This window comes from Quercus suber, unplaced genomic scaffold (assembly GCF_002906115.3).
Source record: "Quercus suber isolate HL8 unplaced genomic scaffold, Cork oak 2.0 scaffold_171, whole genome shotgun sequence".
NCBI lineage: Eukaryota > Viridiplantae > Streptophyta > Magnoliopsida > Fagales > Fagaceae > Quercus > Quercus suber.
Window position 1 is genome coordinate 560,410 of NW_027069631.1, and position 27,003 is coordinate 587,412.

Below are 27,003 nucleotides of genomic sequence, written 5' to 3' on the forward strand. Positions count from 1 at the left end.
GTAAGTTTTATTGTGAACTTAGAGTTTTGTTATAAACTTGGATGGTAAGTTTTGAAAATAATGTAAATAATTAATCTCGACATGTTGTATTTCTCTCAAAATTCTTAGATTGTTTTTTGTTTTTGTTTTTGTTTTTGTTTTTTGAATCATGTGTATTATGTGCTAATTGGTTATCATTCTTGTGTAGTATGGTTGCTACAAATGCTGGACGGATTGACCATACGCATCCTGGCCCTATTGACGATTCGATGTTGACGTTGCAGCCCATCCATCGGTCTGAAGTTATTTGGAAGGGGCAGGTAAAACACAACACTACAGATTTAACCAATGTACACACATTTAATTCATACTATCATTTCACCTCTAGGCCGGTCATATACTAATCCATGGTTCTGTCATGTGCAGGATCCAGGGTCCCTTACCTGTCGTGCCCGTAGTGAAGAGTTCTCCAATCAAGAGGCAATGGTGGACGACCGAGTCGTTCACATCATTAAGGCACTCGGTTTGGAGGGACTCCTCTAGATCCCGGGTAGAGAGATTGACCATGGCCTGATAACGGCCTTAGTGGAGCGATGGCGGCCCGAGACTCACACCTTCCACATGCCACATGGTGAGATCACCATCACATTGCAAGATGTGGAGGTCCTTCTTGGGCTTCCTGTTGATGGTGCCGCTATAACAGGGAGCACACAAAAAACCTGGACTGAGTTCTGTCGGGAATTCCTTGGATTTGATCCTTTAACTCAAGACCAGCATAAGGAACTTAATGGCCAGAGGATTCTTATCAACTGGCTTTTGCAGCAAGTTGCTGAACCATTCCCGCCTAATGCGGAAGAGGATCACTTGCATCGGTACACACGATGCTACATCCTAGCGCTACTGGGGGACACAATATTCATGGACAAATCCAGCGATAGGGTGCATTTAATGTGGGTACAGCAGTTGGAAGACCTTCGCAACCCACGAAGGTACAGTTGGGGAAGTGCTTGCCTTGCATAGTTGTATCGAGAGTTATGTAGGGCAAGCCGTGAGGACACCAGTTAGATCGGTGGGTGCTTACTGCTGGTCCAGTATTGGGCATGGGCCAGGCTCCCTTATTTGTGCCCGGTAGTTGAGCCTGGCCCACCTGTGGGTGCTTATGGTCCTCCAGTGCGTGCTCTATTGTCCCTGAAGTAAGTCTCTAATTTATAAGGATTGTATCTTACTCTAGTGATATTATTCATTGACTAAACATCTATAAGATTATCTTAGTAGTTATATGTGATAACATTATAGTTTTAGTCATGCCATTATCTTAGTAGGAAAGTTCTAGATATTGATAATTTCTTCTTGATTGTTGTAGGTGGTTGTGGGTCCCAAACAAGAAAAACAGGCCTGCCCACATCTTCAGGGACAGGTATCGCCAGCAAATAGCTTCAATGCTGCCAAGCCAGGTATGAAAATGCCTTGTCAAGATGTTAACATGTTTAGATTAAATTTACTTCAATTTGTGAACTTTGAAATAGAAACATAGTTGCCTAATGTGTTGCGTACTTGTTTTTGGGGTACTGTAGGTGGTGTGGCAGCTGTATGACGCCCATTTCGAGGACCTTCCGCCATGGTGCGTTGCAGGGAGGGCTGGGTGGATGGCAACGGTGCCGCTTGTATGTTTCCACCTAGTAGAGTTACATACACCGGATCGTGTCGTTCGTCAATTTGGGATGATCCAAGAAATTCCCCGCAATGTTGACACTGACACCGTACTTCATGCCATTGATTTGAGGGGGAAGGTCGGTGTTGATTGGATGCGGAAACATGCTCTGCATATCAGCAATGGGGGTAACCACCTTCAACGGCGTTGTGAAGCAATGCTTGGTGCTTTGCCTCCACAACATCAATACTTTGGCTGGTTCAAAAGGGTGACTCGGAGGTTCATCGATGTTCCCAGTGCTACATCGATTCTAATGGTAACTTCTTCATGTCTTCTACATCTTACCGTACTTCTTAGCATGAAACCAGTATTTCAAAAACGTGATATATGTGGTCCAATGTATGCTTACCATCAAACCAACAAATAAAACTTAATTCTCATAAAGCTCCCACAGTCTCTCTAATTTCTCATCCACTAGCAAAAGAGGATAATCTATCAAAACAATTTATGATTATGTACATAGTAGAATAATTTAGCGATTGAAAACTACCACAAGAGAACATGAAGTGTTCAAAATTTTTCCCCCTCTCTAGCAAAAAGAAAAAAAAAAACCATTCAACCCACCAGCATAGATTGTAATTTCAAGCCTATAACAAACATCTGATGAAGACACAATAAAGATTATATAAAATTATTAACTACCTTATGCTATGACTATCTTATTAATATTACCAGCCATGATATCTAAAAGAAACTATATGCTAAAGAAGTTTATGATTATCACAACAAAATGAAAGTTAAATCAAGTTTATGAGTACTTACTTAGTAGACAGACCCCCATGAATTAAAGCAAAGGGAAAGGGAGGAATGAAAGGAAACCAATGGAATGGGAGGATTAGGAAAGACAAACTGATAAAAGAGTGTTTTTACAAAGAGTTATGTCTTTCCAATCCTTCCACTCTGTAGAATTTCCAGAGTCCACTCTTCCTTTCCCTCTCACTCTAGATCTTATTTTCTTCTCACTCTCATCCCTATCCTTTTGTTTTACCACTCATTTTGTGGCTGTGTAAGAGTTTTTGTGGCTAGCTATTTCTAATATATGACCATGAGAGTGTTAATGGAAAGAGAGAAGCTTGAGGAAATTTGAGCAATGGGTGGGATAGGAAAGACGGTGGTTTTGCAATTGCAAAAGACTACAAAAAGACAAAAATATAATGTAATCTTCTTGCCAACGCACCCATTCCCTAAACTTTCTCCGGAGCCTTTTCTTTCCTTTCCCTCTTGATATCTGCTGGTATTGGAGGATGGGTTGTTGTTGGTGTGTAATTGGTGTGTCTAGATATATAGAGAGCCGAGGTCCTTTTCAACTTTCTTTTCACATTGACTGTTAGGTGTACAAGATAAATAAATCAATAAAAAAAAGATTAAGTTGATTAGAGAACAAAAAAAAAAAATATATATATATAAGAATCAATTTAAAAAAAAAAAAAATTTGAATATGTGAATATGACTACATATAAAATAGAATATATATATATATATTTTTGTTGGAGCATTTTAATATTAAATAATTAAAATGAATAAATATTATAAGATAAATGTAAAAATATGGGTGTAAATATGGAAGATGAGGAGTTAGTGAAAATGCTTAATCTTACATTGAAAAGTAAATGAACTATTTTATTTTTTTAAATTGTGGTGATTAATGGGTTAATATGATTTGTTTAATCCCATGTGATTTTTAAAATCATTTAATGAATTATATCATGCTTGAAATGATTTTTTGAACCTCCACATAATAAAGTTCAAACTGAGAATTTCCTCAAATGTGACTTAAACGAAAACTTTATGGTTAAAGGCTAAACACTAATAAAATGTCATTACACTTAAATAAATTGATTTAAAAAAATATTTGTGTTTATTTATTTATTTTTTACTTTTAAAATTATAGAGTTTAAAACTTTAAACTACTTTTAAAAAATAATTAATTATTTATTTATTACTTTTAAAAGTAAAGCTTTAATTTTTCAAATTTGTTTTTGATATAATAGTCTGATTAAATTCAGGAGTCTTTTGCTTAATATTGTAAAAAATGAAGTTTATTTGTAATATGAGCACTGTTCAAACTTATTAAGGAGAGAAGCAATTCGGCAATGTTGTCGTCGAAATTCTAAGAAACAGTATGAGAGAGGATAGAGAAATGACGTGACAGGAAGAGAGAGAAAAATGAATTTTGGTAACTACATCCCTGAAATTCCTGCCCAAATGTAAGTGCCAGAAAAGGAGTGCCATTAGAGGAGAATAGGAATTGCGACATTGGAGTTGCCGAAATTGTAAGGAGAGAGAAAAAATTAGACAAATGCTATGTCCATAACAGTTTCACAACAAATCATAAATGATTAGGTTTTCAAATTATAACCAATATAAATAGAGAAATGCTATATTCATTGGCATTGTTTTCTCGGTGGAGAATTACTAATATACTTGGTTTTTCTATGTGCAGATTGAAGGATACCTCCGTTTGTTAAATCGTCACCCACCGGGCACGGAGGACCACAAGGACATTATTGATGTGCTGATGCTGTGCAGGCGATTGGCTGTACGACCTCCGGACCCTGAGGCCCGAATGAGGAGGTACTACTCCTTGGAGCACCTACTTAGAGATCAGTTCTTACTGAGAGCCCAAGCACAAGCACAGCTCCTACCGGACATCTGACTGTTGCTACCCCTCGGGTTGTCCCTACCTTCGCTCCCTCTCCACCCACCCCACATCCATCCCTTAGCCCCACCATCCCTTCACCCGCCCCACATCCATCCCTTAGTTCAACAATCCCTTCACCCACCCCACATGCAACTCCCAGGCCCACCATCCTTTCACCCATCCCACATCCACCCCCTAGCCCCACCATCCTTTCACCCGCCCCACATCTATCCCCTAGTTCAACCATCCCTTCACCCACCCCACATGCACCTCCCAGGCCCAGCATCCCTTCACCCATCCCACATCCACCCCCTAGCCCCACCATCCCTTCACCCACCCTACATCCATCCTTTAGCCCCACCATCCCTCCACCCACCCCTCATCCATGTCCTAGGTCTGACATCCGTCCACCCACCTCACAGGAGTTCCCTGAGCTGTCACCCATTCCATCATTTGACTTGGGTATTGGTCCATCCCCTCCTGACATGCAGCAGGAGCCACCGTCCCTCAATACGCCTACTGGCCCTTCTTCGGCCATCGACCCACCCCCTGTTGAGCCTGAGCAGGCTATTGGGTTACTTGCAGTGCCTGAAGGTCGGCCGAAATGCATATCAAAGGCACCTCCTTGTGGGACAGGGGGGCACAAACATGGACACAAACCTGGGCCCGAGGCATCTGACGAAGGACATGCAAGACCTCCTCCTCGTTATACAAGACAGCATAAGGTTCAAAAAAGGTAACTCATCCTATACCTTATTCCTTTGTAAGAGTGAAGATACCTTCTTCCTTTGTAAGAGTGAAGTGGATGGTGAGGTTGTGGGTTTAACATATTCTTTTTGTTGTTTTCATTGATTTGAATTCAATTTGATTGATTAAAGTTGAGAAAAAGAGAGACTTTACCAAATTAGAGTTCAAACTGGATCACGCTAATACGCCTTGGAGGCTTGCGCGGATGATTTTTTCATTGCTATAGCTCAACCTGTTTGTAGGTATCAAATTTTGAGTATAACACTTCATTTCTTTATTTTATGCTTTGAGTATTTTCTTTATGTGTTTGTGTGTGTCCTGAAATTGTGTGTGTGTTTTGTTCAATATAATACGCTTATATAGTCTAATAGTACTATCTTGGAAATCACTAATTTATGTATGTATTTTCTAAATTCTAATTTTCAGAATTTCATTGAGAATCCATATTTTGAAGACCCAAAGCTGACAAAAACCTTCATATTCTTTGGGGAGGGAACGACTAAGATAACTGGTACAATTACCTATCAATGTGTTCTAAGAAAATCACTTTCCATCTGATTGTAAATCATATCATAGCACATCACCTTCCCTACATCACACTCACTTGTCAATTTATTCTGAATGCAGCTTCTTTAGTTGGTATACTTAAACTGAACAAAAAGAGTTTAATTTGATAGACATAATGATGAGGTAAAATCTGTCATTTTAATTATCAGGTTCTTGCAACTTTTGTTTTCGCAAGTTCCTATTTATGGTGCCTCCATATTAGATTTAATTAATGATGTTGAGTAGCCCAAGGTGGTATTCACCACCTTTTGAGTATTGATGAACTAGTTTAGGTTACTCAACATTCAATTATAGTGAACACTACCTTGATTATAACCCATAAAATTGAGGAAATCTAGTTAGGCATGAAGGTTAAGTCATTAATCACCTTGTACCAATGGTATGTATCTTCCTGTTTGTAGATGCATTTGGGTTTCATTTTGACTTAGAATTTTTGAAAAATAATACTTTTACTTAAAATATATCCCTCATTTCCTTACTGAGAAGCTTTTTGGAGACATTAACTGCTTTAAGTTACCAAATTTTGGGCATTTTTAGCTGATAATCTATTATGGACAGTTCTATTTGTTGAGTATACTCGTGTAAGTGGTTAAGTCCTAAATGAGGTAGAAGTCATGAGAATTGAGCGATTAATTTTGAGATACCATCTCCCTAAAATTAATTATGGAACTGCTCCACTTGGGCCTCACCCAACAATTGATCAAAGCATTCAACTTGACCTAAACGCAGTTGGAATAAATAAATATAAGTGTAGTTTGCACTGCAAGATTGTGTAAGAGGTCCTCTGTATTGAAAGTTTAAGTAGTTACATAAACCCTCTGATTAATGTATAAATTTAGCAGAACCTATAAATTTTGATGAAACATATCACAGATAGTTTATTTCCTCTTTCATACAGTTGTATTTGATTTTCATGTCCAAGAAGCTTCAGCAATTTAGAAATATCTACCTGTCAGTTTTAGTACTAGTCATACTTATACAACATAGTAGTAAGTCTTTTCATGATTGGTGTCCTTGGGGTGCTTAATCTTTTCAATGTAAAGATAATTTTTCATTTCTTTTTGTTCATAGTAACCAATATACCAACAATAAACTTGTAGAGAGATGAAAACTTGTGATTTGGACAAGATAATATCCCAACTTTGGCATGGTTAGAGATCACCATTTACATGTCACACTATCAATGTCTTCTATAGAGGTTACCTTGTTCTGTCTCTGGTTTATGAGAGATGATCAAGTTCATGTGGGGTTGGGATATTGGATATGCATATACCTGGCAGGATGCTCCCATATACTGTTCCCCAGAAAGGATGCTTCTGGGCCAGATGCTTTAACAGAACAAAATGATTCCAACCACATGGAATTTCTTTGATGATGCTTAACAATATTTTTCTTCGAAATTTTTTTGATTAGTAAGAAAATTTTACTTAAAAAACTATTTGGACAAAGTTGCTTGGACTGGTTCCTTATTAATGAATAAGTCTAATAAATGTGTTCAATCTAAAGGATGTAATATCTTTATCCATTTGTATATCTCTAAAGTAATGAAATTTTATTTTTAAATCATGTTAGGAGTATGTTTCTTTTCTACCATGATGTTCAAAGTTTCATCTTCTAAGTTCTGTGTGGTTCACCGTTCACTCAAGTTCTTATTTCTCAAATGATTTAAGTTCGTCAATATTATAAGTAGTGTTAAATTGTTTTGTAGGAACCTGGGGAGATTGAAGAAGAGTTTGCTCATGCAGGAACTGCAAGAATAATAAAGAGATTTCTTACATCTCGCAGTCCATGTCCACCTTGTATACCTAAAGGAGGATTCAGAACTTCCCCTAATACCACCTTGCCAGCTTGGCTGTGTGAAGAAGATGTCAATTATTTTGTCAGCAAATTTGACAATAGAGGCTTCACTGGAGGACTGAACTATTATCGAGCTTTGGATTTGTATGTTCCTTTTACTTCTTTATTGAAATCGTTTTTAGTAGGTTTAAAATAAGGCTGCTATAAGAGTTGCAAATGATTTAACACCAGCAATTACATTTTTATCAGTTAATAAATCTACAAATAAAAGATCATCTTCTATGCCTGCTACTTGCATGTCAAAGTTTCTTCTGGTGTTCTAAGAAATTTGTTATTTTCTGTGCAGAAAAATTTAGGACAGAAAAAAAGAAAAAAAGAAGTTCTGAGCTTATAATTAACTAGCCTCATTGCTGAAGCTATTTGGAGATGACATTAATTCTCATGCTCATTTAATATGACTAATTTCAACATTTTGGCATTACATAATTTTGTTTATTTCAACAAAGCAATTGGCCCTTGGCACAAATATTTTCTCAATCATTTGAAACATTAAATTGCTAGATGCAAGTTTTGGGACATTAAGCATGTGAGAGTTGAATTGTATAATGCATTAAAAGCCTTGCTATGTTATTTGGAAAAGGGGGCTATAAACAAGGCATTTTTCTACTTTTGTATTCTTCTTGCAAAACCTGGGAGCTCACAGCACCGTGGACTAATGCACAAATCAAAGTGCCAGTAAAGTTTATTGTGATTGTGTTTTTTATCAGGAGCTTATCTATTTTTCAACTTTGCTTAGTATGTAGGGTCCAAGGAAACTGATGAAAAGGCTGATAAGGTTCTAAAGTAGGATATTTTGGATTGTTGGACACCAGAAAAGCACTATCGATGGACTGCATCTAAATGGTAACCATTTGTAGATGTAGACCATCGGTAGTGATTTTCTAGAGTCCAACAATCCAGAATATCCAACTTTAGAACCTCATCAGCCTTTTCATCAGTTTCCTTGGACCCTACGTATGAGGTCTAAGAATATGGAGCTTCAGACACTCTGCAGGTGTAGAAATAGCTCCACAGTTGGCAACGAAATGGGTTACGAGAAGAAAAAAAATTCTCAAAGATGACGTAGGTGGCAGGATAATTAAACTTATTTTGATAACAATTTGAATAATTTGCTTTCTATAATAAAATTGTTGGATATTGAGGCAATGTATCCATATGAGTTGATGAGGTCCCTATACAAGTGTATGACTGTTTTGTGGAGCATCTTGGGTACTTTCTTTTCTAGTGTTTAATAGTTTATAGACCTTATGAATCTGAGAATGTAATTCTTTACGAGTTGGTTAACTATTTGCTTGGTCTATTTCTCATTTGAATAAAAATTACATCTCTTATAGAGAGAACTTTGGTTCTAGCTTAAATGGGGTGCTCATGCTGAAGTTTAACCTTTGAAGTTTGGAGGTTTGAGAAATTGAAGTCTTTGAAAGTGTTGAAGTTTTTGAGAGTGTTGAAGTTAGGGCTGTCAGCGTCTGAATGGATTGTGTTAGGAGGGATACATGTTTCGTCTAGTATTTGCCAGGTTAAGGTAATGAAAGTGATTGTCAATCTATTCTATTGAGTTGAACATGACATGAATTTAGATACATCTTTATGGTGTTGTTGAACTCATTAGATAGGTGGCTCAGGTATAATTTATACATAGATGTTTTTTAACAGTTCCGTATAGGATTAGTGTTTGTTATATTTTAGTACATGAGGTTCATTTTGATAATGCACTACCTACACATATCAACTGCTTGCCTTGTCTGATATGGACTGAGCCCAGAGGATGAAGATAATTAATGTACTTATCTTTGTGAATGACCACTGTGTTCTGTTGCTCCTGGTAGATTCATTTGATGACAGTTTTTTTCACCTTCTAATTGTGAGTTTATTTAACCTTGGAGGCAATCCTTCCAGTGGCTGGGACATCTTCGGCTGCTGGAAAAAGTGGAAGTCTATCTCTTGATGCTTTAGCTAAAGCTAAGAAAGCTTTACAAATGCAGAAAGAATTGTCAGAGAAGCTGAAGAAAATTCCCCTCGTAAGTAATTCATCTTAGAATACATCTGCACTATGTCCATATATGCCATTACAGTGATTTTATTTTTGGCACTTTAACCTCTCTATCCCTCTTTCATTTAAAGTTGTGTGCAGATTTTTTTTTTTTTGTTGGGATTCTTTTCTTTATTGTAGGTGTTCTTCAGTATGTATTAACTAAAATCTTTAACATGTAGTTGAACAAGGGTGCTAGCACAAGTTCAGAGGCCAGGTCAATGTTAGGATTGAATGAGGAACCAAAAGCACAATCTGTTTCTACTGGAACAGGGAAAGGGCCGGTTCTGTTAACTGCCCCTACATCTGTTTCACCAGGGCTGATATCAAGCTCATCAACCTTACCTGTTGCATCTGCTGCAGCTGATCCTGGTGCTTCTGCAGGCCTCACAGCTGATCAGCTTTGTGAGTATTTTAATCTGTCAGACATGTAAAAATAATTTTTGAGGGATATTTTGTGAGTGCTTTAATCTTGTCTTCTAAATTTCCCAGGTAAACATTAATAAAGAGAAAAAGGAAGCATTTCATATTCTGAAACCTGAAGTAGATGTTGATCCAGACTCAAATCCTCATTTTGATGAAAGGATGGGTATTAACAAAACTAAGCTGTTGAGGCCTAAGAGGATGAATTTCCAGTTTGTTGAAGAAGGCAAATGGTCAAAAGATGCTGAGCATATTAAACTGAAGGTATTTGTTGTTGCCGTTATGTTTCCTTTATAACTTCTACCAATTCAATTCTTACATTGTTTGACTTGTAGACATTTTGGTTGTGCAGAGTAAATTTGGAGAAGCACAAGCAAAATAGTAGAAGGCAAAACAGGCACAGTTGGCTAAGGCAAAGGCAGCACCTAATATTAATCCAAATTTAATAGAGGTAGCAGAGAGAGTTATTACCAAAGAAAAACCTAAGGACCCTTTATTGATAGGTTGAGTGGTGGTAAGTTGATATTGAATTCTTCTTACATGGTTTCTACTGAATCATTTCCATTTATTTGAGGCATTTTATTAGTTTGATTGCCATGATTTGGGTGAATGAATATGATATAAAGGCTATGTTGGTAATGCGAAATTTGATTATCGTTCTCTTTTACTACCAAACTAAGGGCTGAAAAACTAAGTCTTTGTCAATTTATGTTAGATATTTATTTGATTGCAGAGAAAGCTGTTGTTTGAGATGCACGTCTGATTCTTTACTGTTCTGTGAATACACATGAACTCTGACAGTGGCACGATTGGATTTGTTTGCATGTTTTCTGATTTTTGAAACGGCTGAGGGTTGAACTATAACTATTGGCATTTAACTATAAGGGTTAACATTGTCTTCTCACACTGTTGACCACTAAAAAGAGGACATCAACCCATAAAAAAACTATTGGGCTTACTGTACGTGATGAAGTAGAAAGAACCAATCCATTTCCTTGTCCTTTATTTGTTTTTTTTTATTTATTTTAAAATAGTCTTACGAACTTTAGCCTAGCCATCTGTCCTTATCTTTTTAGGTGTAAACTTTTTATTGATTTTGTTTAATGGAATCATCAGGGATGTGCCTCTCTTGCAAGCTGGTATTTATGGTGACATTATTGATAGAGCCATGGATAATATAAAGTTGGAGAATATCACTATCTATGTTGAACTGAGGGCCCAATTGAGCCCCCTGCTGAGCTAGCTCCTCCACCACCTCAATCGTTGAAGTTAACCAAGATCCAACTAGGCTTGAAAAGGAAATCAGGAGTGCAGCAGCTGAACATGAGCCCTCAGACACGCTTCAAAGTTGATGTTAATGCCCAAGAGAATCGCTTGAGTGGATGTGCTGTGATTTGTGATGGTATTAGTGTTGTGGTTGTTGAAGGTGGACACAAGTCCATAAACAGGTATGGCAAGGTTATGCTTAAACGCATAAATTGGGCTTCTGCTGTAAAAGAGGAGAATGAAGATGAAGATGAAAGTGATGATAAACCTCCTAACAAATGCGTCTTAGTTTGGCAAGGGAATGTTGCAAGATATGTTAGAAAAAAAAAGCTTTCATAAGTTAGCTTTTTTTTTTTTTTTCCCCAGCCCCTGCAAACTTTGTCGAAAGACCTATACAATTTCACATTTTCTAACCTTTTTTCTTATCTCTCAGTTCATGTGAAAGTTTCTTTTGTATTTGAAATTTACATTGTTTATTATTTATCTTTCATAGATGTATAGGCTTGGCCTTGGGTATAGGGTACGAAATTTTTTCCCATAATTAAGACACCAATTAGTCTCTTTTGTATTTACCAAAGATTAAAAAAAATGCCTCTACGGCAAAAATTCTATCGTAAGACTTATGTTGCTTAAGAATTAATACCAATCAATAGAAATAAAGAGATTGTAGGTGAGAGCAAATCACCAGAAGTAGCCATTGATCTATACCACATGAAATTATTTCATTATACCCAAAAATAAGAGTATTTATTGTCATATAGAAATAAATGTAATTATAAACTTCTATATACATTGTTTTACTTGAACTCAATCATGCTAAATATATATCTTTTACTCAAAACATTTGTACCATAATTATTAAAATATAAGAAAACTGAATACGTTAATTCTCTACAACCAAACTGACAGGACACTTAGAGGAAAAAAAAAATTGAAAATCCTAAATAAGAAATTTGAACTCGAAACCCAAAATATTAAGAAATATAGTTCTAAAACAAGCCCAAAGTTGTAACATGACCATCACAGCATGACCTACTGATCTTCATGCCCATTGTTGTCATCAACATCACATTCACAATCCACCTCCCCATCACATAATTCTTAGATTCGAATCCAATCAAATAAACTAAAACTAAAGAAAGATGTATAACTTTAATCATAAGTGACAATGCAAAAAAAAGGGGGGGGGGGGGGGGGAGGGGGGGGGGTTTGGTGGGGGGTGGTTATAACAAAGGAAAAAAACACAAATCTATACCCAAATCTCAAATTTAATCCAAAATACCAAAGAGGAGAAAAACTAAGCATTTAATATGTCAAGCTAGCAAAAGCAAATAAGTTGAGAGAGCACTCGCAAACTTGATCCCAATAAATTTCCATATTGATAGTGGAATACACCCAACAACACATCATGGAAAAAAAATCCATAACAAAATTAGACTCTTTTTTTTATTTTTTATTTTTTTTTTAAACACAAAGGTCCTAAATTCTTAAACAAAACAAAGAGGGAAAGAATTCATACAGCTCTAGAAAAAAAAGATAAAAAATAAAAACTGGTTTAGCTATTTGCCAAATTGAATTCACTAAATTTTATTTGTAGTAGAATTTATAGAAATTCAAAATAATGTTTATCCGATTTGCAGTTGATTTAAAATTTGAATGGTTCTTCGTGAATTGAAAACTCTTGAGAATTATAACTCATTAATAGTAAGAAGTCTCTTAAACATTGAATCCCCAGAATTGCTCATAGTGAAAAATAAATGAGTTTAGTAAAAACACACTTTCTCTTGCATGTAGTCAGCATCTAGATACATGGTTTTCTCAAGAAACAACAATGACACTACGAAACAAATTTATTATCATTAAAAAAATAAAATAAAATAAAAATATGGATATGCACCATTCCAAGGCCAAGGGAATCCTCTTCACCTTATCTATGTAAATATTGCTATTTCTGAAAATGGGTATTCTTGCTTTGTAGCAGTGAGCTTCAGCTTAGGCATATATAAAAAGGGAAAGAAGTCTACCTTCAAAAGAGGCAACTTTAGCTGCAACAGAACTCAAAATGGAGCATTTGACCGATACCCATATGGATCTTTCAAGTCTTTGACCTTGAACAGACAACTCTGTAGTTGATAATGCAAATTGGGCTCTACAGAAAAGTCTGTAGCTTAAATTGGGCTCTACAATATGTCCCATGTATTTTAGGTTGGTCTAAGAATTAAGAAACTTCTCCACATGAAATAGAAATATTGCCGAGTTTCAGCTAAAAAGCATTTGTTGGACATTAATACGTTCACGTCTACTTTTTTACATTTAATTTTTTATATTCATTTTTTTTAAATGTAGAGATTTTTTGCATTAATTGTGAATATTTGTACAAAATAGTAAATGTACATTCATTACCTGAAATTTTTTCATATTCTTTAGGCTTGAATTCTCCTGAATTAATGTAAAGATAATAAAACTTTTTTGTAATGTAAAGTTAAGTCTTTGGTAAAGATATTGGAAAGTTTATGCAATAGAAAAACTTGGCAATAATACAATTGCTTATAGTAAAGAGAACAAAACAATTTGACAATTTACAACTTTAAGGACAATATATTGTTACCATGTCACCTTGTAACAGAAGCAATGCTATATACACAAAATATTTCACAACTATTTTTACAATAATTATTTTGACGAAGTTATCATCCAAATAAAAAACTGTAAAATTTTAGCTACAACTTTTTCTTTTCCCCCACTCTCTCACGTTGTGTTTTTTCCCCCCACCCCATTTAAAGAAATACATATAATAGTTTTTTTTTTTCCTCTCCCTCCCCCTCTCACGTTGTTTTATTGAATTCTAGCATTGATTGTACATTAAATTGATAAATGTAAAAACATTAACCCGTCGATTTTGAGACTATGAAAAAGTATAGTTTGTTTATTTGGTTGTACTTTTTCATCGCTTGATATTAAATTGCTTAAAAAATAAAAACATGATGTTATTTTTATTTGTGACTATTTTAACAATTACTTTACCTAAAAAAAAAAAAAAACCGTACCTTATAAAATTCAGCCTCTTCGTCATGCTCCTCCTTCGGCGGTCATAAGGTCAAGTTCTAAGACAGTAATCCTAAAGATGTGGAAATTGGCAAGAATCAAGAAGATTATGGCAATCTGCAACAGATATTAGTGAGAAATATTAGGAAGCTAGTTTAGTTTCAAACTGAGTTCTGAAAATGGTGTGAAAAAAAAAAAAAAAAATCCAATGGAACACGAGTATTAGACACTCGATTTCAATTGTCAGTACTCAAGTTCACTATCGGCGAGTAGGCCAGGCCGAGAGTTCTTCAATATTTACTGCGAAATGCCACTGGCATAATGCCTAGTGGAAATCAAGTCTCTTAAACTCGATTTCCTAAGAAATCGACGCTTTGAAACACGATTTATACTGGCAGATTTTACCATTGTGCCAGGGAAATAAAAATCGAGTTTATAAGTCTCGATTTTCACTGGAATTTTTTTTTTCTCCCCACTATTTTTTCCTTCTCTCACCTGCATTAAACCCAGATCAACAAACTAGGAACTTCTTTTTCCTTACCCCACGAGCATAATATATATATATATATATCTATATGTTTTTGCTACCACCAGTCAAAGGGAGAGCACATGAATATAAAAAAAAAATTGGATTAAGCAAGTTACTGTTCATGGGCAATACAGTTGCCCTATGACCTACATACCAAACAGATTTAACCACTACATAAGGCACACAAATAAAAACGCCATTACTAACTATCATTGAACTTGCCAAATTACTATCATTTTCGACATTATAGGCAAACGTTGCACAACACAACTAATGTAACGAGTACAATGGATAACGAATAGTTCAATTACAACAACATTCAGCCATAAACAAAATAACAACTGAGTCGATACAACATAGTCTACATAGTCACCTAGCACTTGTCCGTACTAAAGATAACCTGAAGTCCCACGTACAATGCCATTCCAAAATTGAGTCTTCGGTCGTCTGACAAACATTGTTGTATGGTCGTTAGTTCCCAAATGCGAAGAGCAAAAACCAAATGAAATTCTAAGCATATTATATAAAAACAGTGACAACACTTGCCTAGTTTGTAACACTACCACTTGTCGAAGCCCCATGGGAACCGCTTGTCAAAGCCCCACGTGAATTGGGACATCTTCTGCGGTTATGCCCCTCTTCATGACACACTCTGCATCGCTGCCTCGGTTGAATCTCCCTCAAGTCTGGATCTTCCCTCTGGCTTCCTCGTTCTTGCCGTACCCCATCCATTTCATTCCTTAATCTTGACTTCATAGGACGACCTTTGGCTCGCAACAGCTGTGGGTCAGGCACCCACCGTGGTCCGCGAACGTCCTTCCACAATGAATCTGACAGTGGCACCACAAATTGATGTGCATATGTGTCAATGGCATTCTTCAAACTGTAACATGGGTCAATATAGCTTGTGGCATTGAGGTGCAGACCTTGAAGAACTTTAATTGCATGTGAACAAGGGATCTTAATGTTTTTCCACTCTCCACAACCACATGTTCTAGCAAATATGCACACCTCATGACTGTGGTTTCCCCCTTCACTTCTATGGTCGTTGTACGGGGTAACCACTTGATATATACCAAGTTCATGATTAAAATTCCTCACAATGTGTCCTAAAATTTTCTGCTCATTTTTGGTATAGATCCCCATTGCATAATCACTCCACACCTTACCTTGAGAGAGATCAAAAGTAATTAGTTTATTTCGATCGTGGAAATATGCAACAAGTTTGCACCAAATGAACTCAACCATTGCAGCAATAGGCAAAGCGCGGGCACCTTTAAGTACCCCATTAAAGCACTCAGAGATATTGGTTGTCATTGCCCCGTAACGTCTTCCACCATCATGTGACTGGGTCCATTTGTCCAAATCCAAACTCACTAGATATGTATATGGCATATAGCGTGTAATATTGGGATCATCAGGTCTTACACCCCTCAACATATTAATCTCGACATCCTTAATGGTTTGCATTATGGATTCAAATTTAGCTTCATTAGTTGCATATCCAACTTTCAAGGCCAATGCCTTTAGAGTCGAGTCATCAAAGTGTGTGTTGAAGTTGCTAGCAACATGTCGAAGGCAATATTAGTGAAATAGCTGTTCTCTTCCGTCCTGACCTCTAGGCCACTCTCGAATGGCGCATTTGATACCTTTATGTTGGTCAGAAATAATGCAAATGCCCTCGGCAGGTATGACATGCTTTATCGAAGTCCTAAGACACTCTAAAAACCATTCCTAACTAGCCCTTGACTCATTGTCCACAACAGCAAAGGCGAGAGGCAAAACCTTTTGGTTAGCATCGGTTACCATTGCAATCATCAACACCCCTCGATATTTACCATACAAATGAGTCCCATCAATACTGATCACCGGCCTACAATATCTGAATGCAGCAATGCATTTAGCGAATGCCCAAAATACATAGCGCAGTAACGTAGTATCATCTATGCCCCTAGGTATGGTGTAATAGCTGTACCGGGTACCCGAATCCTGATCCAAGTATGCCAACAACAACTTTCGCAACCTTTGGTAAGACTCCTCCCAATCCTCATATATTTTAGCAATTGCTTTTTGTTTTGCGTCCCATACCTTATAGTAAGAAAGTTCATGCTTATACTTAGTATGTATGATCTCCCAGAGCTCATCAATAGGAGCAGTGTGCTTTTGTCGCAATTTTCCCACAATTTCTGATGCAACAAAATTAGAATCCATCATTTTACCGTCTCTTCCCCAGCCAAAGGGTATACAAGTATGTGGACCCACATAAGACGTGACCATCCACAGACCATTAAGTTTATCCTTCTTGAATGCCCCAACGTACCACTTACAGTTGGTGTCAATGCATGCGGTGCATAATTTAGTTGTGGTCGACCTCCGGATAATAAAATTTCTATTATCACTTGCTGCGTATATTATCAATGCACACTTCACCGCCTCTTTATTTGCAAAAGTCAACCATTTACTAAAATGCATCCCATCTTCCCAAGTAGAAACAAATGGTATCTGAAGAGCTGAAGGATCAACCATATTTTCCTAAGTATTTGCGTAAAAGGACTCGCTAGGAGGTGCGTAGGCAGTGGTCGTATTTGTATCATGCTGGACGCCAATATCATCGTCTGCATCACGTTCATCATGGTTCTCCATATTTTCCTCTTCAAAAATGGGAACAACTTCATGGTCATCCACATCGTACTCAAAGTCGCCTCGGTCAATCCTCTCTTCTTACTCGTCCACATCATTAACATTTTCACCATCATTCGTAGCATGATCTTCGTCTTCGTCTTCCTCTTCTAAATGTGTCTCTTGAGGATGGAGGGTTTTACCAGTATTGGCAACATGATCTTGAGTTGGGAGCGTATAACCTCTCATTGTATACTCTCCCATTGTATACCCTCCCATTGTAGTGCATCCATCATCTAGGGCTGTAAATTGTAAAGACGTAGTTGTTTGTTGCACCGTCTCAGTATAAACTTCTGCAAGCGCCTCTAAACTTACGTACAACTCAGCAACATTTACTTGGGGCATTTTCTGGATCCTATTAAACATCATCTTTACATGCTTGTCTTCTTTGATTGCCATATACTCGTAATTTATCCGTTCATGAAGGACTTCTTGTGGGTAATGATAAGTAATCTTTATGTCATACCAAGCACGGTTCAAATTCAATTTGTCCATTATTTTCCTCTTCAAATCATTCAACGTCTTCAACTTATGACATATCATCATGTAGTAGCATTCGATACCCTCCCCTCTAAACGGGAATCCGTCAATCCCTCCAGGATTGTCAAGGGGTCCACCGAAATATACATTTAACTCAATATTCTTCAGAGATTGTGAACCTATTAGAGAGTCAAGTATAATATGTTAGTGACATATTTTTATCTCTTTCATTTAACATCAATTACAAAACTTTTTCTATCTATATATTTATAAAATATATGACTTTTAGTAGTCCTATATTTTACTAGTCATATACTCACCCCACATCACATACATGCACACAATCATTATCATTTCATACTAACACAAAAAAAATCTAAAGACAAAAGTCACCCAATTGCAAAATTTCAAATCAGCTCTAACAAAAATATAAATAAAAATATCAAACCAAACAAAAATACAATCATTAAAAACCTAACAATACAAATATACCAAGAATACATCTTAAATATATATCAATCATTCTTTCATACCCAAGCAAAAAAATGAAATCAGAGTTTAGAGAATAATATTTACTCTAATTGATGGGATTTCAGTGGTTTTATCACATTACACGTTTATGTTAAATGACTATTTTATTTTAATTTTGTTTTCTTATGATTTATATTAACTTGGACCGAATTGGACTGGATGGACCGAATGGACTGAAGTGGACCGAAGTGGACTGGATGTAACAAGGTGGACCTAATAGACCAAAATGGACCGAATGGACTAAATTGGACTGAATGGACTAAAGTGTACCTATGGGACCGAAATGGACCAAAAGAGTGAATGACCAAACTGGACTGAATGGACCGAATGGACTGAAGTGGACCAAAGTGGACTGGATGTACCAAGGTGGACCTAATAGATCAAAATGGACTGAATAGACTAAATTGGACTGAATGGACTAAAGTGTACCTATGGGACTGAAGTGGACCAAAAAGAGTGAATGACCAAAGTGGACTGAATGGACTGAAGTGGACTTAAGAGACCGAAGTGGACCGAAATGGACAAAAAAGAGCGAATGACCAAAGTGAACTGCATGGACCGACGTGGACCAAAATGGACCAAAATTGACTAAATGGACTGAAGTGGTCAAAATTGGATTGAAATGGATCTAATTGGACCAAATGAACTAAATTGAACCGAAGTGGTTTCAAGGGACTCAAAGGACCAAAGTGGACTGAATTGGTAATAAAAAGTGATGATCCTATTATGATTGGTAAGTTACAATTATATATTATTAAAAATGATGAAATGAAAATAATGATATAATCGCTAATATAGCTTAACAAAAGTATAGCAATAATAAATATTACATTTCAGCTTTTAGATATTATATGCATATGTAACGTATCAATGAAACCATAATTAAATAAATACCACTAGAATTATCTCTATCCCACAGGCATTTCTAGTTTTGTTCCCACTTCCGAATAGAAAGCAGCCTCTCTCATCACTCACAAAGGAAGCCATCCATTACCTCTAATACCAAAGAAAGATTAATTTCATTTTCTCTCAAAAAGAAAGTCTAATACAAGGCCGAGTAATGATCTGGCTTTGCAATTTTGAGGTACATTCATTATATTAACATAGTTACAAAATTTCCACAATAAAGCCCCTAATCTCTATAAGATGTGTGTTGCATTCTTGTTTCACTGCCAAAGTTGTCCCCCTTACTAGATGATAATTGATGAGTGTAAATTTGTAACAATTATTTTTTAGAACCCAACGTTTAAGTAGTTATTTAATACTTTTTTGCATGGGGTAGCTCTTATTTTTTGGAGCAACATTTGATATTTTTAGTAGATGGCAAAACCAAAATGAAGCAATTACATTACCAAATCAATGATTATAATTTCATACTCAAGCAAAAAAAAAAAAAAAAAAAAAAAAAAAAATTAAAGACAAAATATCAAAACCAAACAACAAACAACCAACAACTAACTAGAGAGTGAGACCCTTACCTGACATGAGGATGTGCTGGGATTGTATGAGAGTGAGAGGGAGAGTGAGAGAGGGAAGACTCAGTCAAGCTGCTGTGAAAGTAAGTACCAGTGAAAGTGTATCAGTGAAAGTGAAAGTGAACATGTATGAGAGAGAGGGAGTGAACATGTGAAGGACCTGAGAGACAGAACACGTGAAGGACCTGAGGGACAGAACACGTGAAGGACCTGAGATCAAAGCAGAATCTTTAGGGACCCAGACCACGTGCCAGATTTTGATCACTCTTCGAAAATCGAGTTTCTGAGACTCGGTTTCGCTTTTAGCAAACCGAGTCTATAAGGCTCGAGATTTATGCGGTGTCTACGTGGCATATTAAGGCACTGAAATCGAGCTTTTAAGGCTTGATATAAAAACCGAGTTTATAAGACTCGATTTCCACGCGGGAAACTTTCCATGTCAAAACATAAAAACCGAGCCTCAAAGGCTCGATTTTTAAACCCAAAATCGACCCTTTTAGGCTCGAGATGCTAGTATGTTATATACTTTCCGGACCGGGCCAACTAACTATAAAGTTTGATTCTTATGCCTAGTTACCCAGATTCACCTAACTGTAACCCTCACCCTTGCTCAAAATCCAACCTGACAAAAACAAAACCAGCAAAAACAAGCCCCTTCAGTCAATATTCATCCTAATTGTTACTCCGTTCGTTCGCTGGCCCTATCCCTTCTCTTCAACAGTGTATTTGGAAGGTATGAATTGATTATTTTGGAACTTCTCCCTGGCTCTTTTCTTATTCGAATTTGAATTAAAAGCCAGCTGTTTATTCTCTTTCTTCTTTTGACGCTTTGGTCTATTTGTCATGTGCCTCATTAATACGGTTAAGAGAGAGGTGGTGAGCTGCTATATGTGGATAATTAAAGAAAAAAAAATAAAAGGAGAAAATGTACACTATCAATTAGCCATCAATCACAAAGTGTAACGCACAGTAGATATGTTTAGAGAAGCTGCCAGTGGACACCTCGATAAGAATTAATGGCTGACACTAAAAAACGAAAAGAAAAAGGAAGAAAAGGAAAAGAAAAGTTAGAAGTAGTTAAAGAAATCTTCCTCAACAAAAAAAAAAAAAAAAAAGTTAAAGAAATTATCGTGAACCTGGGGGTTCTATTATCTTATACTGAAGTTGACATATGAAGCCTCTTGCATGTCTTGCATACGGAGAGGAAAGGAATTTCAACCAATAGATCACATATTAATTTGGTGCGCGTATGTTGTCAAAACCATATTTGTATATGAATCTCCGGTTTTATGAATTTTTTTACTTTCTTGTCTAACTAGAAGTTCCTATGTTGTTAAAATTATATTTGTTATTAAAAAAAAAAAAACCAGTTTTGATTGTTTTTAAAATTTTTAAAATTCAATTTTTATGTTTAGCATCTATTTTCATTTAATACCCAGTGCTTTTTTGGTTTTGCAGCTTCATTTGCTTTAAATGGCTTTGTAATGTGACTTTGCCATTAATGCATATATTCAAACTTCTTGTTTGAATTTTTACCTTAGATTCATGAACCGAATGGTTCAAGTCACTTGAACAATCCCATTTGATATAATGATTTTGTTCATTTATTCATTATTGGTGAGAGCAGCAAAAAGCGTTTCTTGTGAATGACATGTTTTATGGCAGATTCTATTATGGTCTTCCTTTTCTTGGCTTTTCTCCACATAATAGTTTAGATTCCTTCTTAAAATTTCTTCGTTTCCCCAATGAAAATTTAGTTTTACTTAGTCAAGAGAGACAAACCATGGTGCCCAAGCTTCTGAAAGTGTACACCTCAATGGGAATGTTGAGCTCCATGGAACTCACTGGAATGAATTGGCTTTCAGTTTGCTAGACCTATTTTACTTTGTGTTTGACCATATGTTAATGTTAGTTAAGAAGTTTGGAACCTTCCGAAGGTGGTGTATAGTGTGTTCCACTGAAATGGCATATAGATCACCAATTGAACCTGTAATTTTATATCATTCATAAAGCTTTTAACCTCCCTTTCCAAAAGTAAATTTAATCTTATCCTTTTTCTCAAGCTTCAGTGCATCCACGGAACAATCACATTGGCTTCTATATTCAATAAATAAATTGGCCCTTGTGCAATTCCAATCAAATCCTTTTGTATATAGACACTTTCCAACATATTGATGTTAGGAATTCTGTAAAATAATATCATGACAGACTTACACCAAAAAAAAAAAAAAAAAATCAAGACATGACTTATTGCTTGGGATTTCTGTAGTGCATGGTAGAGAATTGTAATTGTTCGCTAATTACAAATTATGATTACATACGGCCACGTCAGCTTTTCTCTCAATGAAATTTACTAATCAATCTATATACTACATATAAAAGCAAAATGTTTGACTTTTTATTGACTACTCCTTATTGCACCATGGGGTTATATAAATTTATGCCACGTATACATTTATAAACACCGATAGTTGTACTTTTTCATTTTGCCCTTTAAGTTTCAATATCTACTCACTATTTCACATAAAATATGTGTGTGTATATACATATATATATAAAATGTCATTGAGGACAAGAATGTTCAGAAACCATTGAAACAAAACCACAAATTATTCAATAGCAAATAAATTAGGACAACAACAATAAAAAAGAAAGAAGGTAGTGAAGATTGAGGATGTTGGTGATCTTACCAAGGAGATCTGATACGTATTCCGATCTTACCAAGGATTCAAGGTGTATAAACTTACTAATAAAACAAAATTAGACCTATTGTAAAGTATTTAATTTGATATGTACCTAAAATATGTCCCATGATGTTGATGTTGATGTGAGGTTAGCAAGATTGGAGGAAAGATCAAGGCATGTCCAAATCAATGACGAGGGCCTTTGTGATTCCTGACATGCCTGCCTTGGAACTAAATTGCTTATAATGTACCCAGATGATACCGTCATCTATTACAAGGCTGGCGATATTGACCTTGTATATTTTAATGAGGATGAATTTCTGGAATAAGTACAGAGATTGTACAACTCAACCTTGTCGCAACTTGGGGTCATGAAATGATCACGACTTGCCTAGTCAGCACTCTGATCCTAACATCCTACCACATGTGTTTCGTGGGCTATTTAGGTCGCGAGATCACTATGAATGTAGCTTTCCAAAGTAGTATATGAGGCTCAAGTACATTTACCCCAAATTACAATTAAGTCCAGAAAGATATATTAAATTAAATAATAAATAAAATACTTACAAATTTGTCGTTGAATATAGCCAACAAACATAGACTTCTCAAAGCCTAAACATGTGCTTAATTTTGGCTTATTTGTTTTTGGTTAAAATGCAAAACTCATTCTCTAAATTTTTTCATAATTCATTTCAATCCTCTAATTTTGCTTTCATTTAGTTCAATTTTCTAAGTTTCAGATTTATTCAATTAAGGCATTTCCGTCAACTTTTGTTAAAATTTTTTGAAAAAAAAAAATCTCGAATTTTTTTTAATCATTAATTGAATTTTTTTGAATTTAAAAAATTTGAAGAAAAAAAATAAATAAATAGAAAACTAACCACAACATGTAACAAAAGTTGATAGAAAAACTTTAATTGAATAAACTTAAAAGTTAGAAAGACTGAAATGAATGAAAGCAAAGTTAAAGGACTGAAATAAATTTTGGCGAACATAGAAGGTGAGTTTTGCATTTTAGCTGTTATTTTTTATGGATACAAGTTTGAGCCCTTCACGTGCTGTTGAAAGTCCTTGCCTAGGAATATTAAGCGGTCACGCCACTCGATAGGTTGTACCCTTTCGATACTAAATAGCGTCTGAACTTTTATTTTTGAAATCTGGCTCAAAAGAATTTAGAGTTATGCTAGGACCACTGAATTGGGCACAACATTATGCCACAACTCGCTATGTGTTGAGTTATGATTATAAAAAATGTGTCCTTACATGACCCACTATCACACATTTTCTAATCATTACTTGCCAGGTAATTCAGTGGTCCTAGCATAACTCAAGAATTTATCATTGATCCTCAAAGGGCCTATCCATCTGTACTCCATTGTTCTCAATTACTTCCATATTACTATTTCTATCCATTCCTCCTTTGCAAAGAAAAAAAGAAAAAAAGAAAAAGAAAAAATGAAATGGCTGACGCCTTGGTGGGAGGAGCTTTTCTCTCGGCTTTCCTCCAGGATTTTTTTGACAGGATAGCTTCTCGTGAGGTACTAGACTTTTTTAGCCGATTGAAGCTTAATACTGAATCTCTAAAGAAGTTGAGGACAACTTTACTGTATAACAATGCAGTGCTGAACGACGCTGAAGAGAAGCAAATAAAAAAACCAGCCGTCAAAGAGTGGGTTAACGAGCTAAAAGATACTGCTTATCATGCTCAGGACTTACTGGATGAGATTAATACTGTTGCCTCGCGTTACAAGCTGGAAGCTGAACTGGAAATGTGCAGAAGTAAGGTACGAAGCTTCAACTTAACTTCTCTTAGTTTTTCTCACCAGGGGATTGAACTAAAGTTAGAAAAGATTCTAGGCAGACTAGAATCTCTTGCAAAGGAAAGAGACATCCTTAGTCTGAAAGAAGGTGGTGGTGAGAAAACTTCAAGAAAGTGGCCGACAACGTCTTTGGTAGAAGAATCCAGTGTATACGGTAGGGATGATGATAAGGACGCCATAATCAAGTTGTTGCTGTCTAATGATCGCAGTGGTGATAGCATAAGTGTGATTCCCATAGTGGGCATGGGTGGTGTAGGCAAGACCACCCTTGCTCAGCTTGTATACAACAAGAAGTTGGTGACGGATGTTTTTGAAGTCAGAGCATGGGTTTGTGTTTCACAAGAATATGATGTACTAAGGATAACTAAAAGTATTCTTGAGGCAGTCTCCTCAACTGGTGATAGTGACAATCTAGATCTACTCCAAGTTAGATTGAACAAGAGTCTTATGGGAAGGAAATTTCTGATTGTGTTGGATGATGTGTGGAGCGAAAATTACGAGGATTGGTATGCCTTTCTGAGTGTTTTGAAATCAGGGGCATATGGGAGCAGGGTTACTGTAACAACACGTCACAAAAGTGTTGCTTTAATTGTACTTACAGGCACAGTTCAACCTTATCATTTAATGCAATTGACAGATGAAGATTGCTGGTTGTTATTTGCAAAACATGCATTTGGCAACATAGATTCTCAAGAACATCCAGAGTTGGAACTAATTGGTAAGAAAGTGGTGAAAAAGTGTAATGGATTGCCTTTAGCAACCAGCAAAAACTCTTGCCGGTCTCTTACGGGTGAAGTTCGATCCTAAGGAATGGATTAAATATTGGAGAGCGATATATGGAATTTCTCAGATGGTGAAAGCAATATTCTGCCCGCTCTTAGATTGAGTTACCATTATCTACCTTCATAGCTAAAACCGTGCTTTGCTTATTTCTCAATCTTTCCTAAAAACTTCAAATTTAAAAAGGAGGAGTCAGTGCTCTTATGGTTGGCGGAAGATTTTTTGCTATCCCCTAAAACAGAGAATTTAGAAGAAGTAGGTACTGGGTATTTCAATGAGCTAGTATCTAGGTCATTCCTCCAACAATCATCAAATATAAGCTCTGTTATACATGACCTGTTGCATGATTTAGCAAAATTTGTCTCTGGCGAGTTTTGTTTTAGAATTGAGGGTAACAATTCATATGGCTTGTCAGAAAAGACTCGTTATTTTTCATATTCTAGAAGAAAATGTGATGCCTATGAGAGATTCGAAGCCTTACATAAAGCCAAGGGTTTGCAAACCTTTCTACAATCATCATCAATTTTTTCAGCATCGCATAGGTACTTAAGTAATAATGTTATACCCAACTTACTGCCAGCACTAAGAAGCTTCAGGGTACTATCTCTGTTTTCCTACTGTAATTTGACAGAATTGCCAGACCTGATTTGCACTTTGAAACATTTGCGATATTTGGACCTTTCTCATACTGCAATCAAAGTATTACCTGAATCTGTCTGTACTCTATACAATTTGCAAACTTTGCTGTTGTTATGTTGTCGTTCTCTCACTGAGTTGCCTGCCAACATGGGATGCCTAATCAACATGTGTCATCTTGATATTAGAGGAACAAACCTGATAAAAATGCCACTGCTAATGGGTAGATTGAAAAGTCTCCAAACCTTAACTGCTTTTACTCTAGGCAAAAATGGCGGCTCAGAATCAATGAGCTGAAGGAACTTCGGCAACTTAAGGGAACCCTTTCTGTTTTGAAGTTAGAAAATGTTGTCAATGCTAGAGATGCTTTGGAGGCCAATTTGAGGGATAAGTTACAACTTGAAGAATTAGTGGGAAAAAAATGGGCTTTTGCCCTTAATTTTTTATTTATTTGGTAATTTGCCCATATTTTCAAACTATATAAGAATATGCCATTGTTTCAATATTCGATTACCTTAAAATCAAGTTTAAAAGAAATACTCGATTCGTAGAAAATCGAGTATGCCCGATCAACTGCAACCTCATGCATATCTAAAAAGGCTTAAAATTGAAAATTATGGTGGCACAGTATTTTCAGATTGGTTAGGAGATGCGTCTTACAAAATTGAATATGTAAACCTTCATAATTGTGAATATTGCGTCTTCTTGCCACCATTTGGGAAATTGCCCAATCTCAAGTACCTCTCTATTGTGGGATTAAATGTAGAGACTATTGATACAGAGTTTTATGGGACAGCTGCTTCTGGTAAAAAGCCATTTGAATCGCTAGAAATTTTTATGAAAGAAATATAATTTGGGAAAATCTAAACTGAATCTTATTAATTTAGCTTATGCCTTATATACACAGTTAGTTTCACTAAGCACGAATAACAGAAGCTGTTAAGCTTAATAACAGAATAACAACCTCTCTCACGTGCGCCTTATTTCCCACTCACGTGTCATCACTTATAATAGAAACTAACAAAAGCTACAAGTCGTATTCTACTTATGATACAAATATAACTACTAAACTACAACAACTTTAGCTCCAGACATTTCATCTTGGACATCTGCTATCTGTGCAT

General features: G+C 36.1%; 4 protein-coding genes and 1 pseudogene across 4 annotated transcripts; 3 read left to right on the plus strand and 2 right to left on the minus strand.

Annotated features, from left to right (window-relative positions):
• Positions 1 to 386: 386 nt before the first annotated feature.
• Positions 387 to 4,346, plus strand: LOC136069460 (serine/threonine-protein phosphatase 7 long form homolog). The gene is made up of 6 exons (XM_065778015.1): positions 387 to 413; positions 523 to 993; positions 1,045 to 1,172; positions 1,343 to 1,433; positions 1,554 to 1,946; positions 4,134 to 4,346. Exons 1-6 carry the CDS (start codon positions 387 to 389, stop codon positions 4,344 to 4,346), a joined length of 1,323 nt encoding a protein of 440 aa, XP_065634087.1.
• A 470-nt stretch (positions 4,347 to 4,816) lies between these two features.
• LOC112036171 (protein RDM16-like) lies at positions 4,817 to 11,683 on the plus strand (annotated as a pseudogene).
• Positions 11,684 to 15,340: 3,657 nt separating this feature from the next.
• On the minus strand, positions 15,341 to 16,264 carry LOC112016643 (uncharacterized). The gene has a single exon (XM_024049173.1). It carries the CDS (start codon positions 16,262 to 16,264, stop codon positions 15,341 to 15,343), a length of 924 nt encoding a protein of 307 aa, XP_023904941.1.
• Positions 16,265 to 16,528: 264 nt separating this feature from the next.
• Positions 16,529 to 17,320, minus strand: LOC112016644 (uncharacterized). Its single transcript, XM_024049174.1, has one exon. The coding sequence runs from the start codon at positions 17,318 to 17,320 to the stop codon at positions 16,529 to 16,531; it is 792 nt and encodes a 263-aa protein (XP_023904942.1).
• Positions 17,321 to 24,103: 6,783 nt separating this feature from the next.
• On the plus strand, positions 24,104 to 26,176 carry LOC112036170 (putative disease resistance RPP13-like protein 1). The gene is made up of 2 exons (XM_024068978.2): positions 24,104 to 25,253; positions 25,875 to 26,176. The coding sequence occupies exons 1-2, from the start codon at positions 24,104 to 24,106 to the stop codon at positions 26,174 to 26,176; spliced, it is 1,452 nt and encodes a 483-aa protein (XP_023924746.2).
• The last annotated feature ends 827 nt before the right edge of the window (positions 26,177 to 27,003 follow it).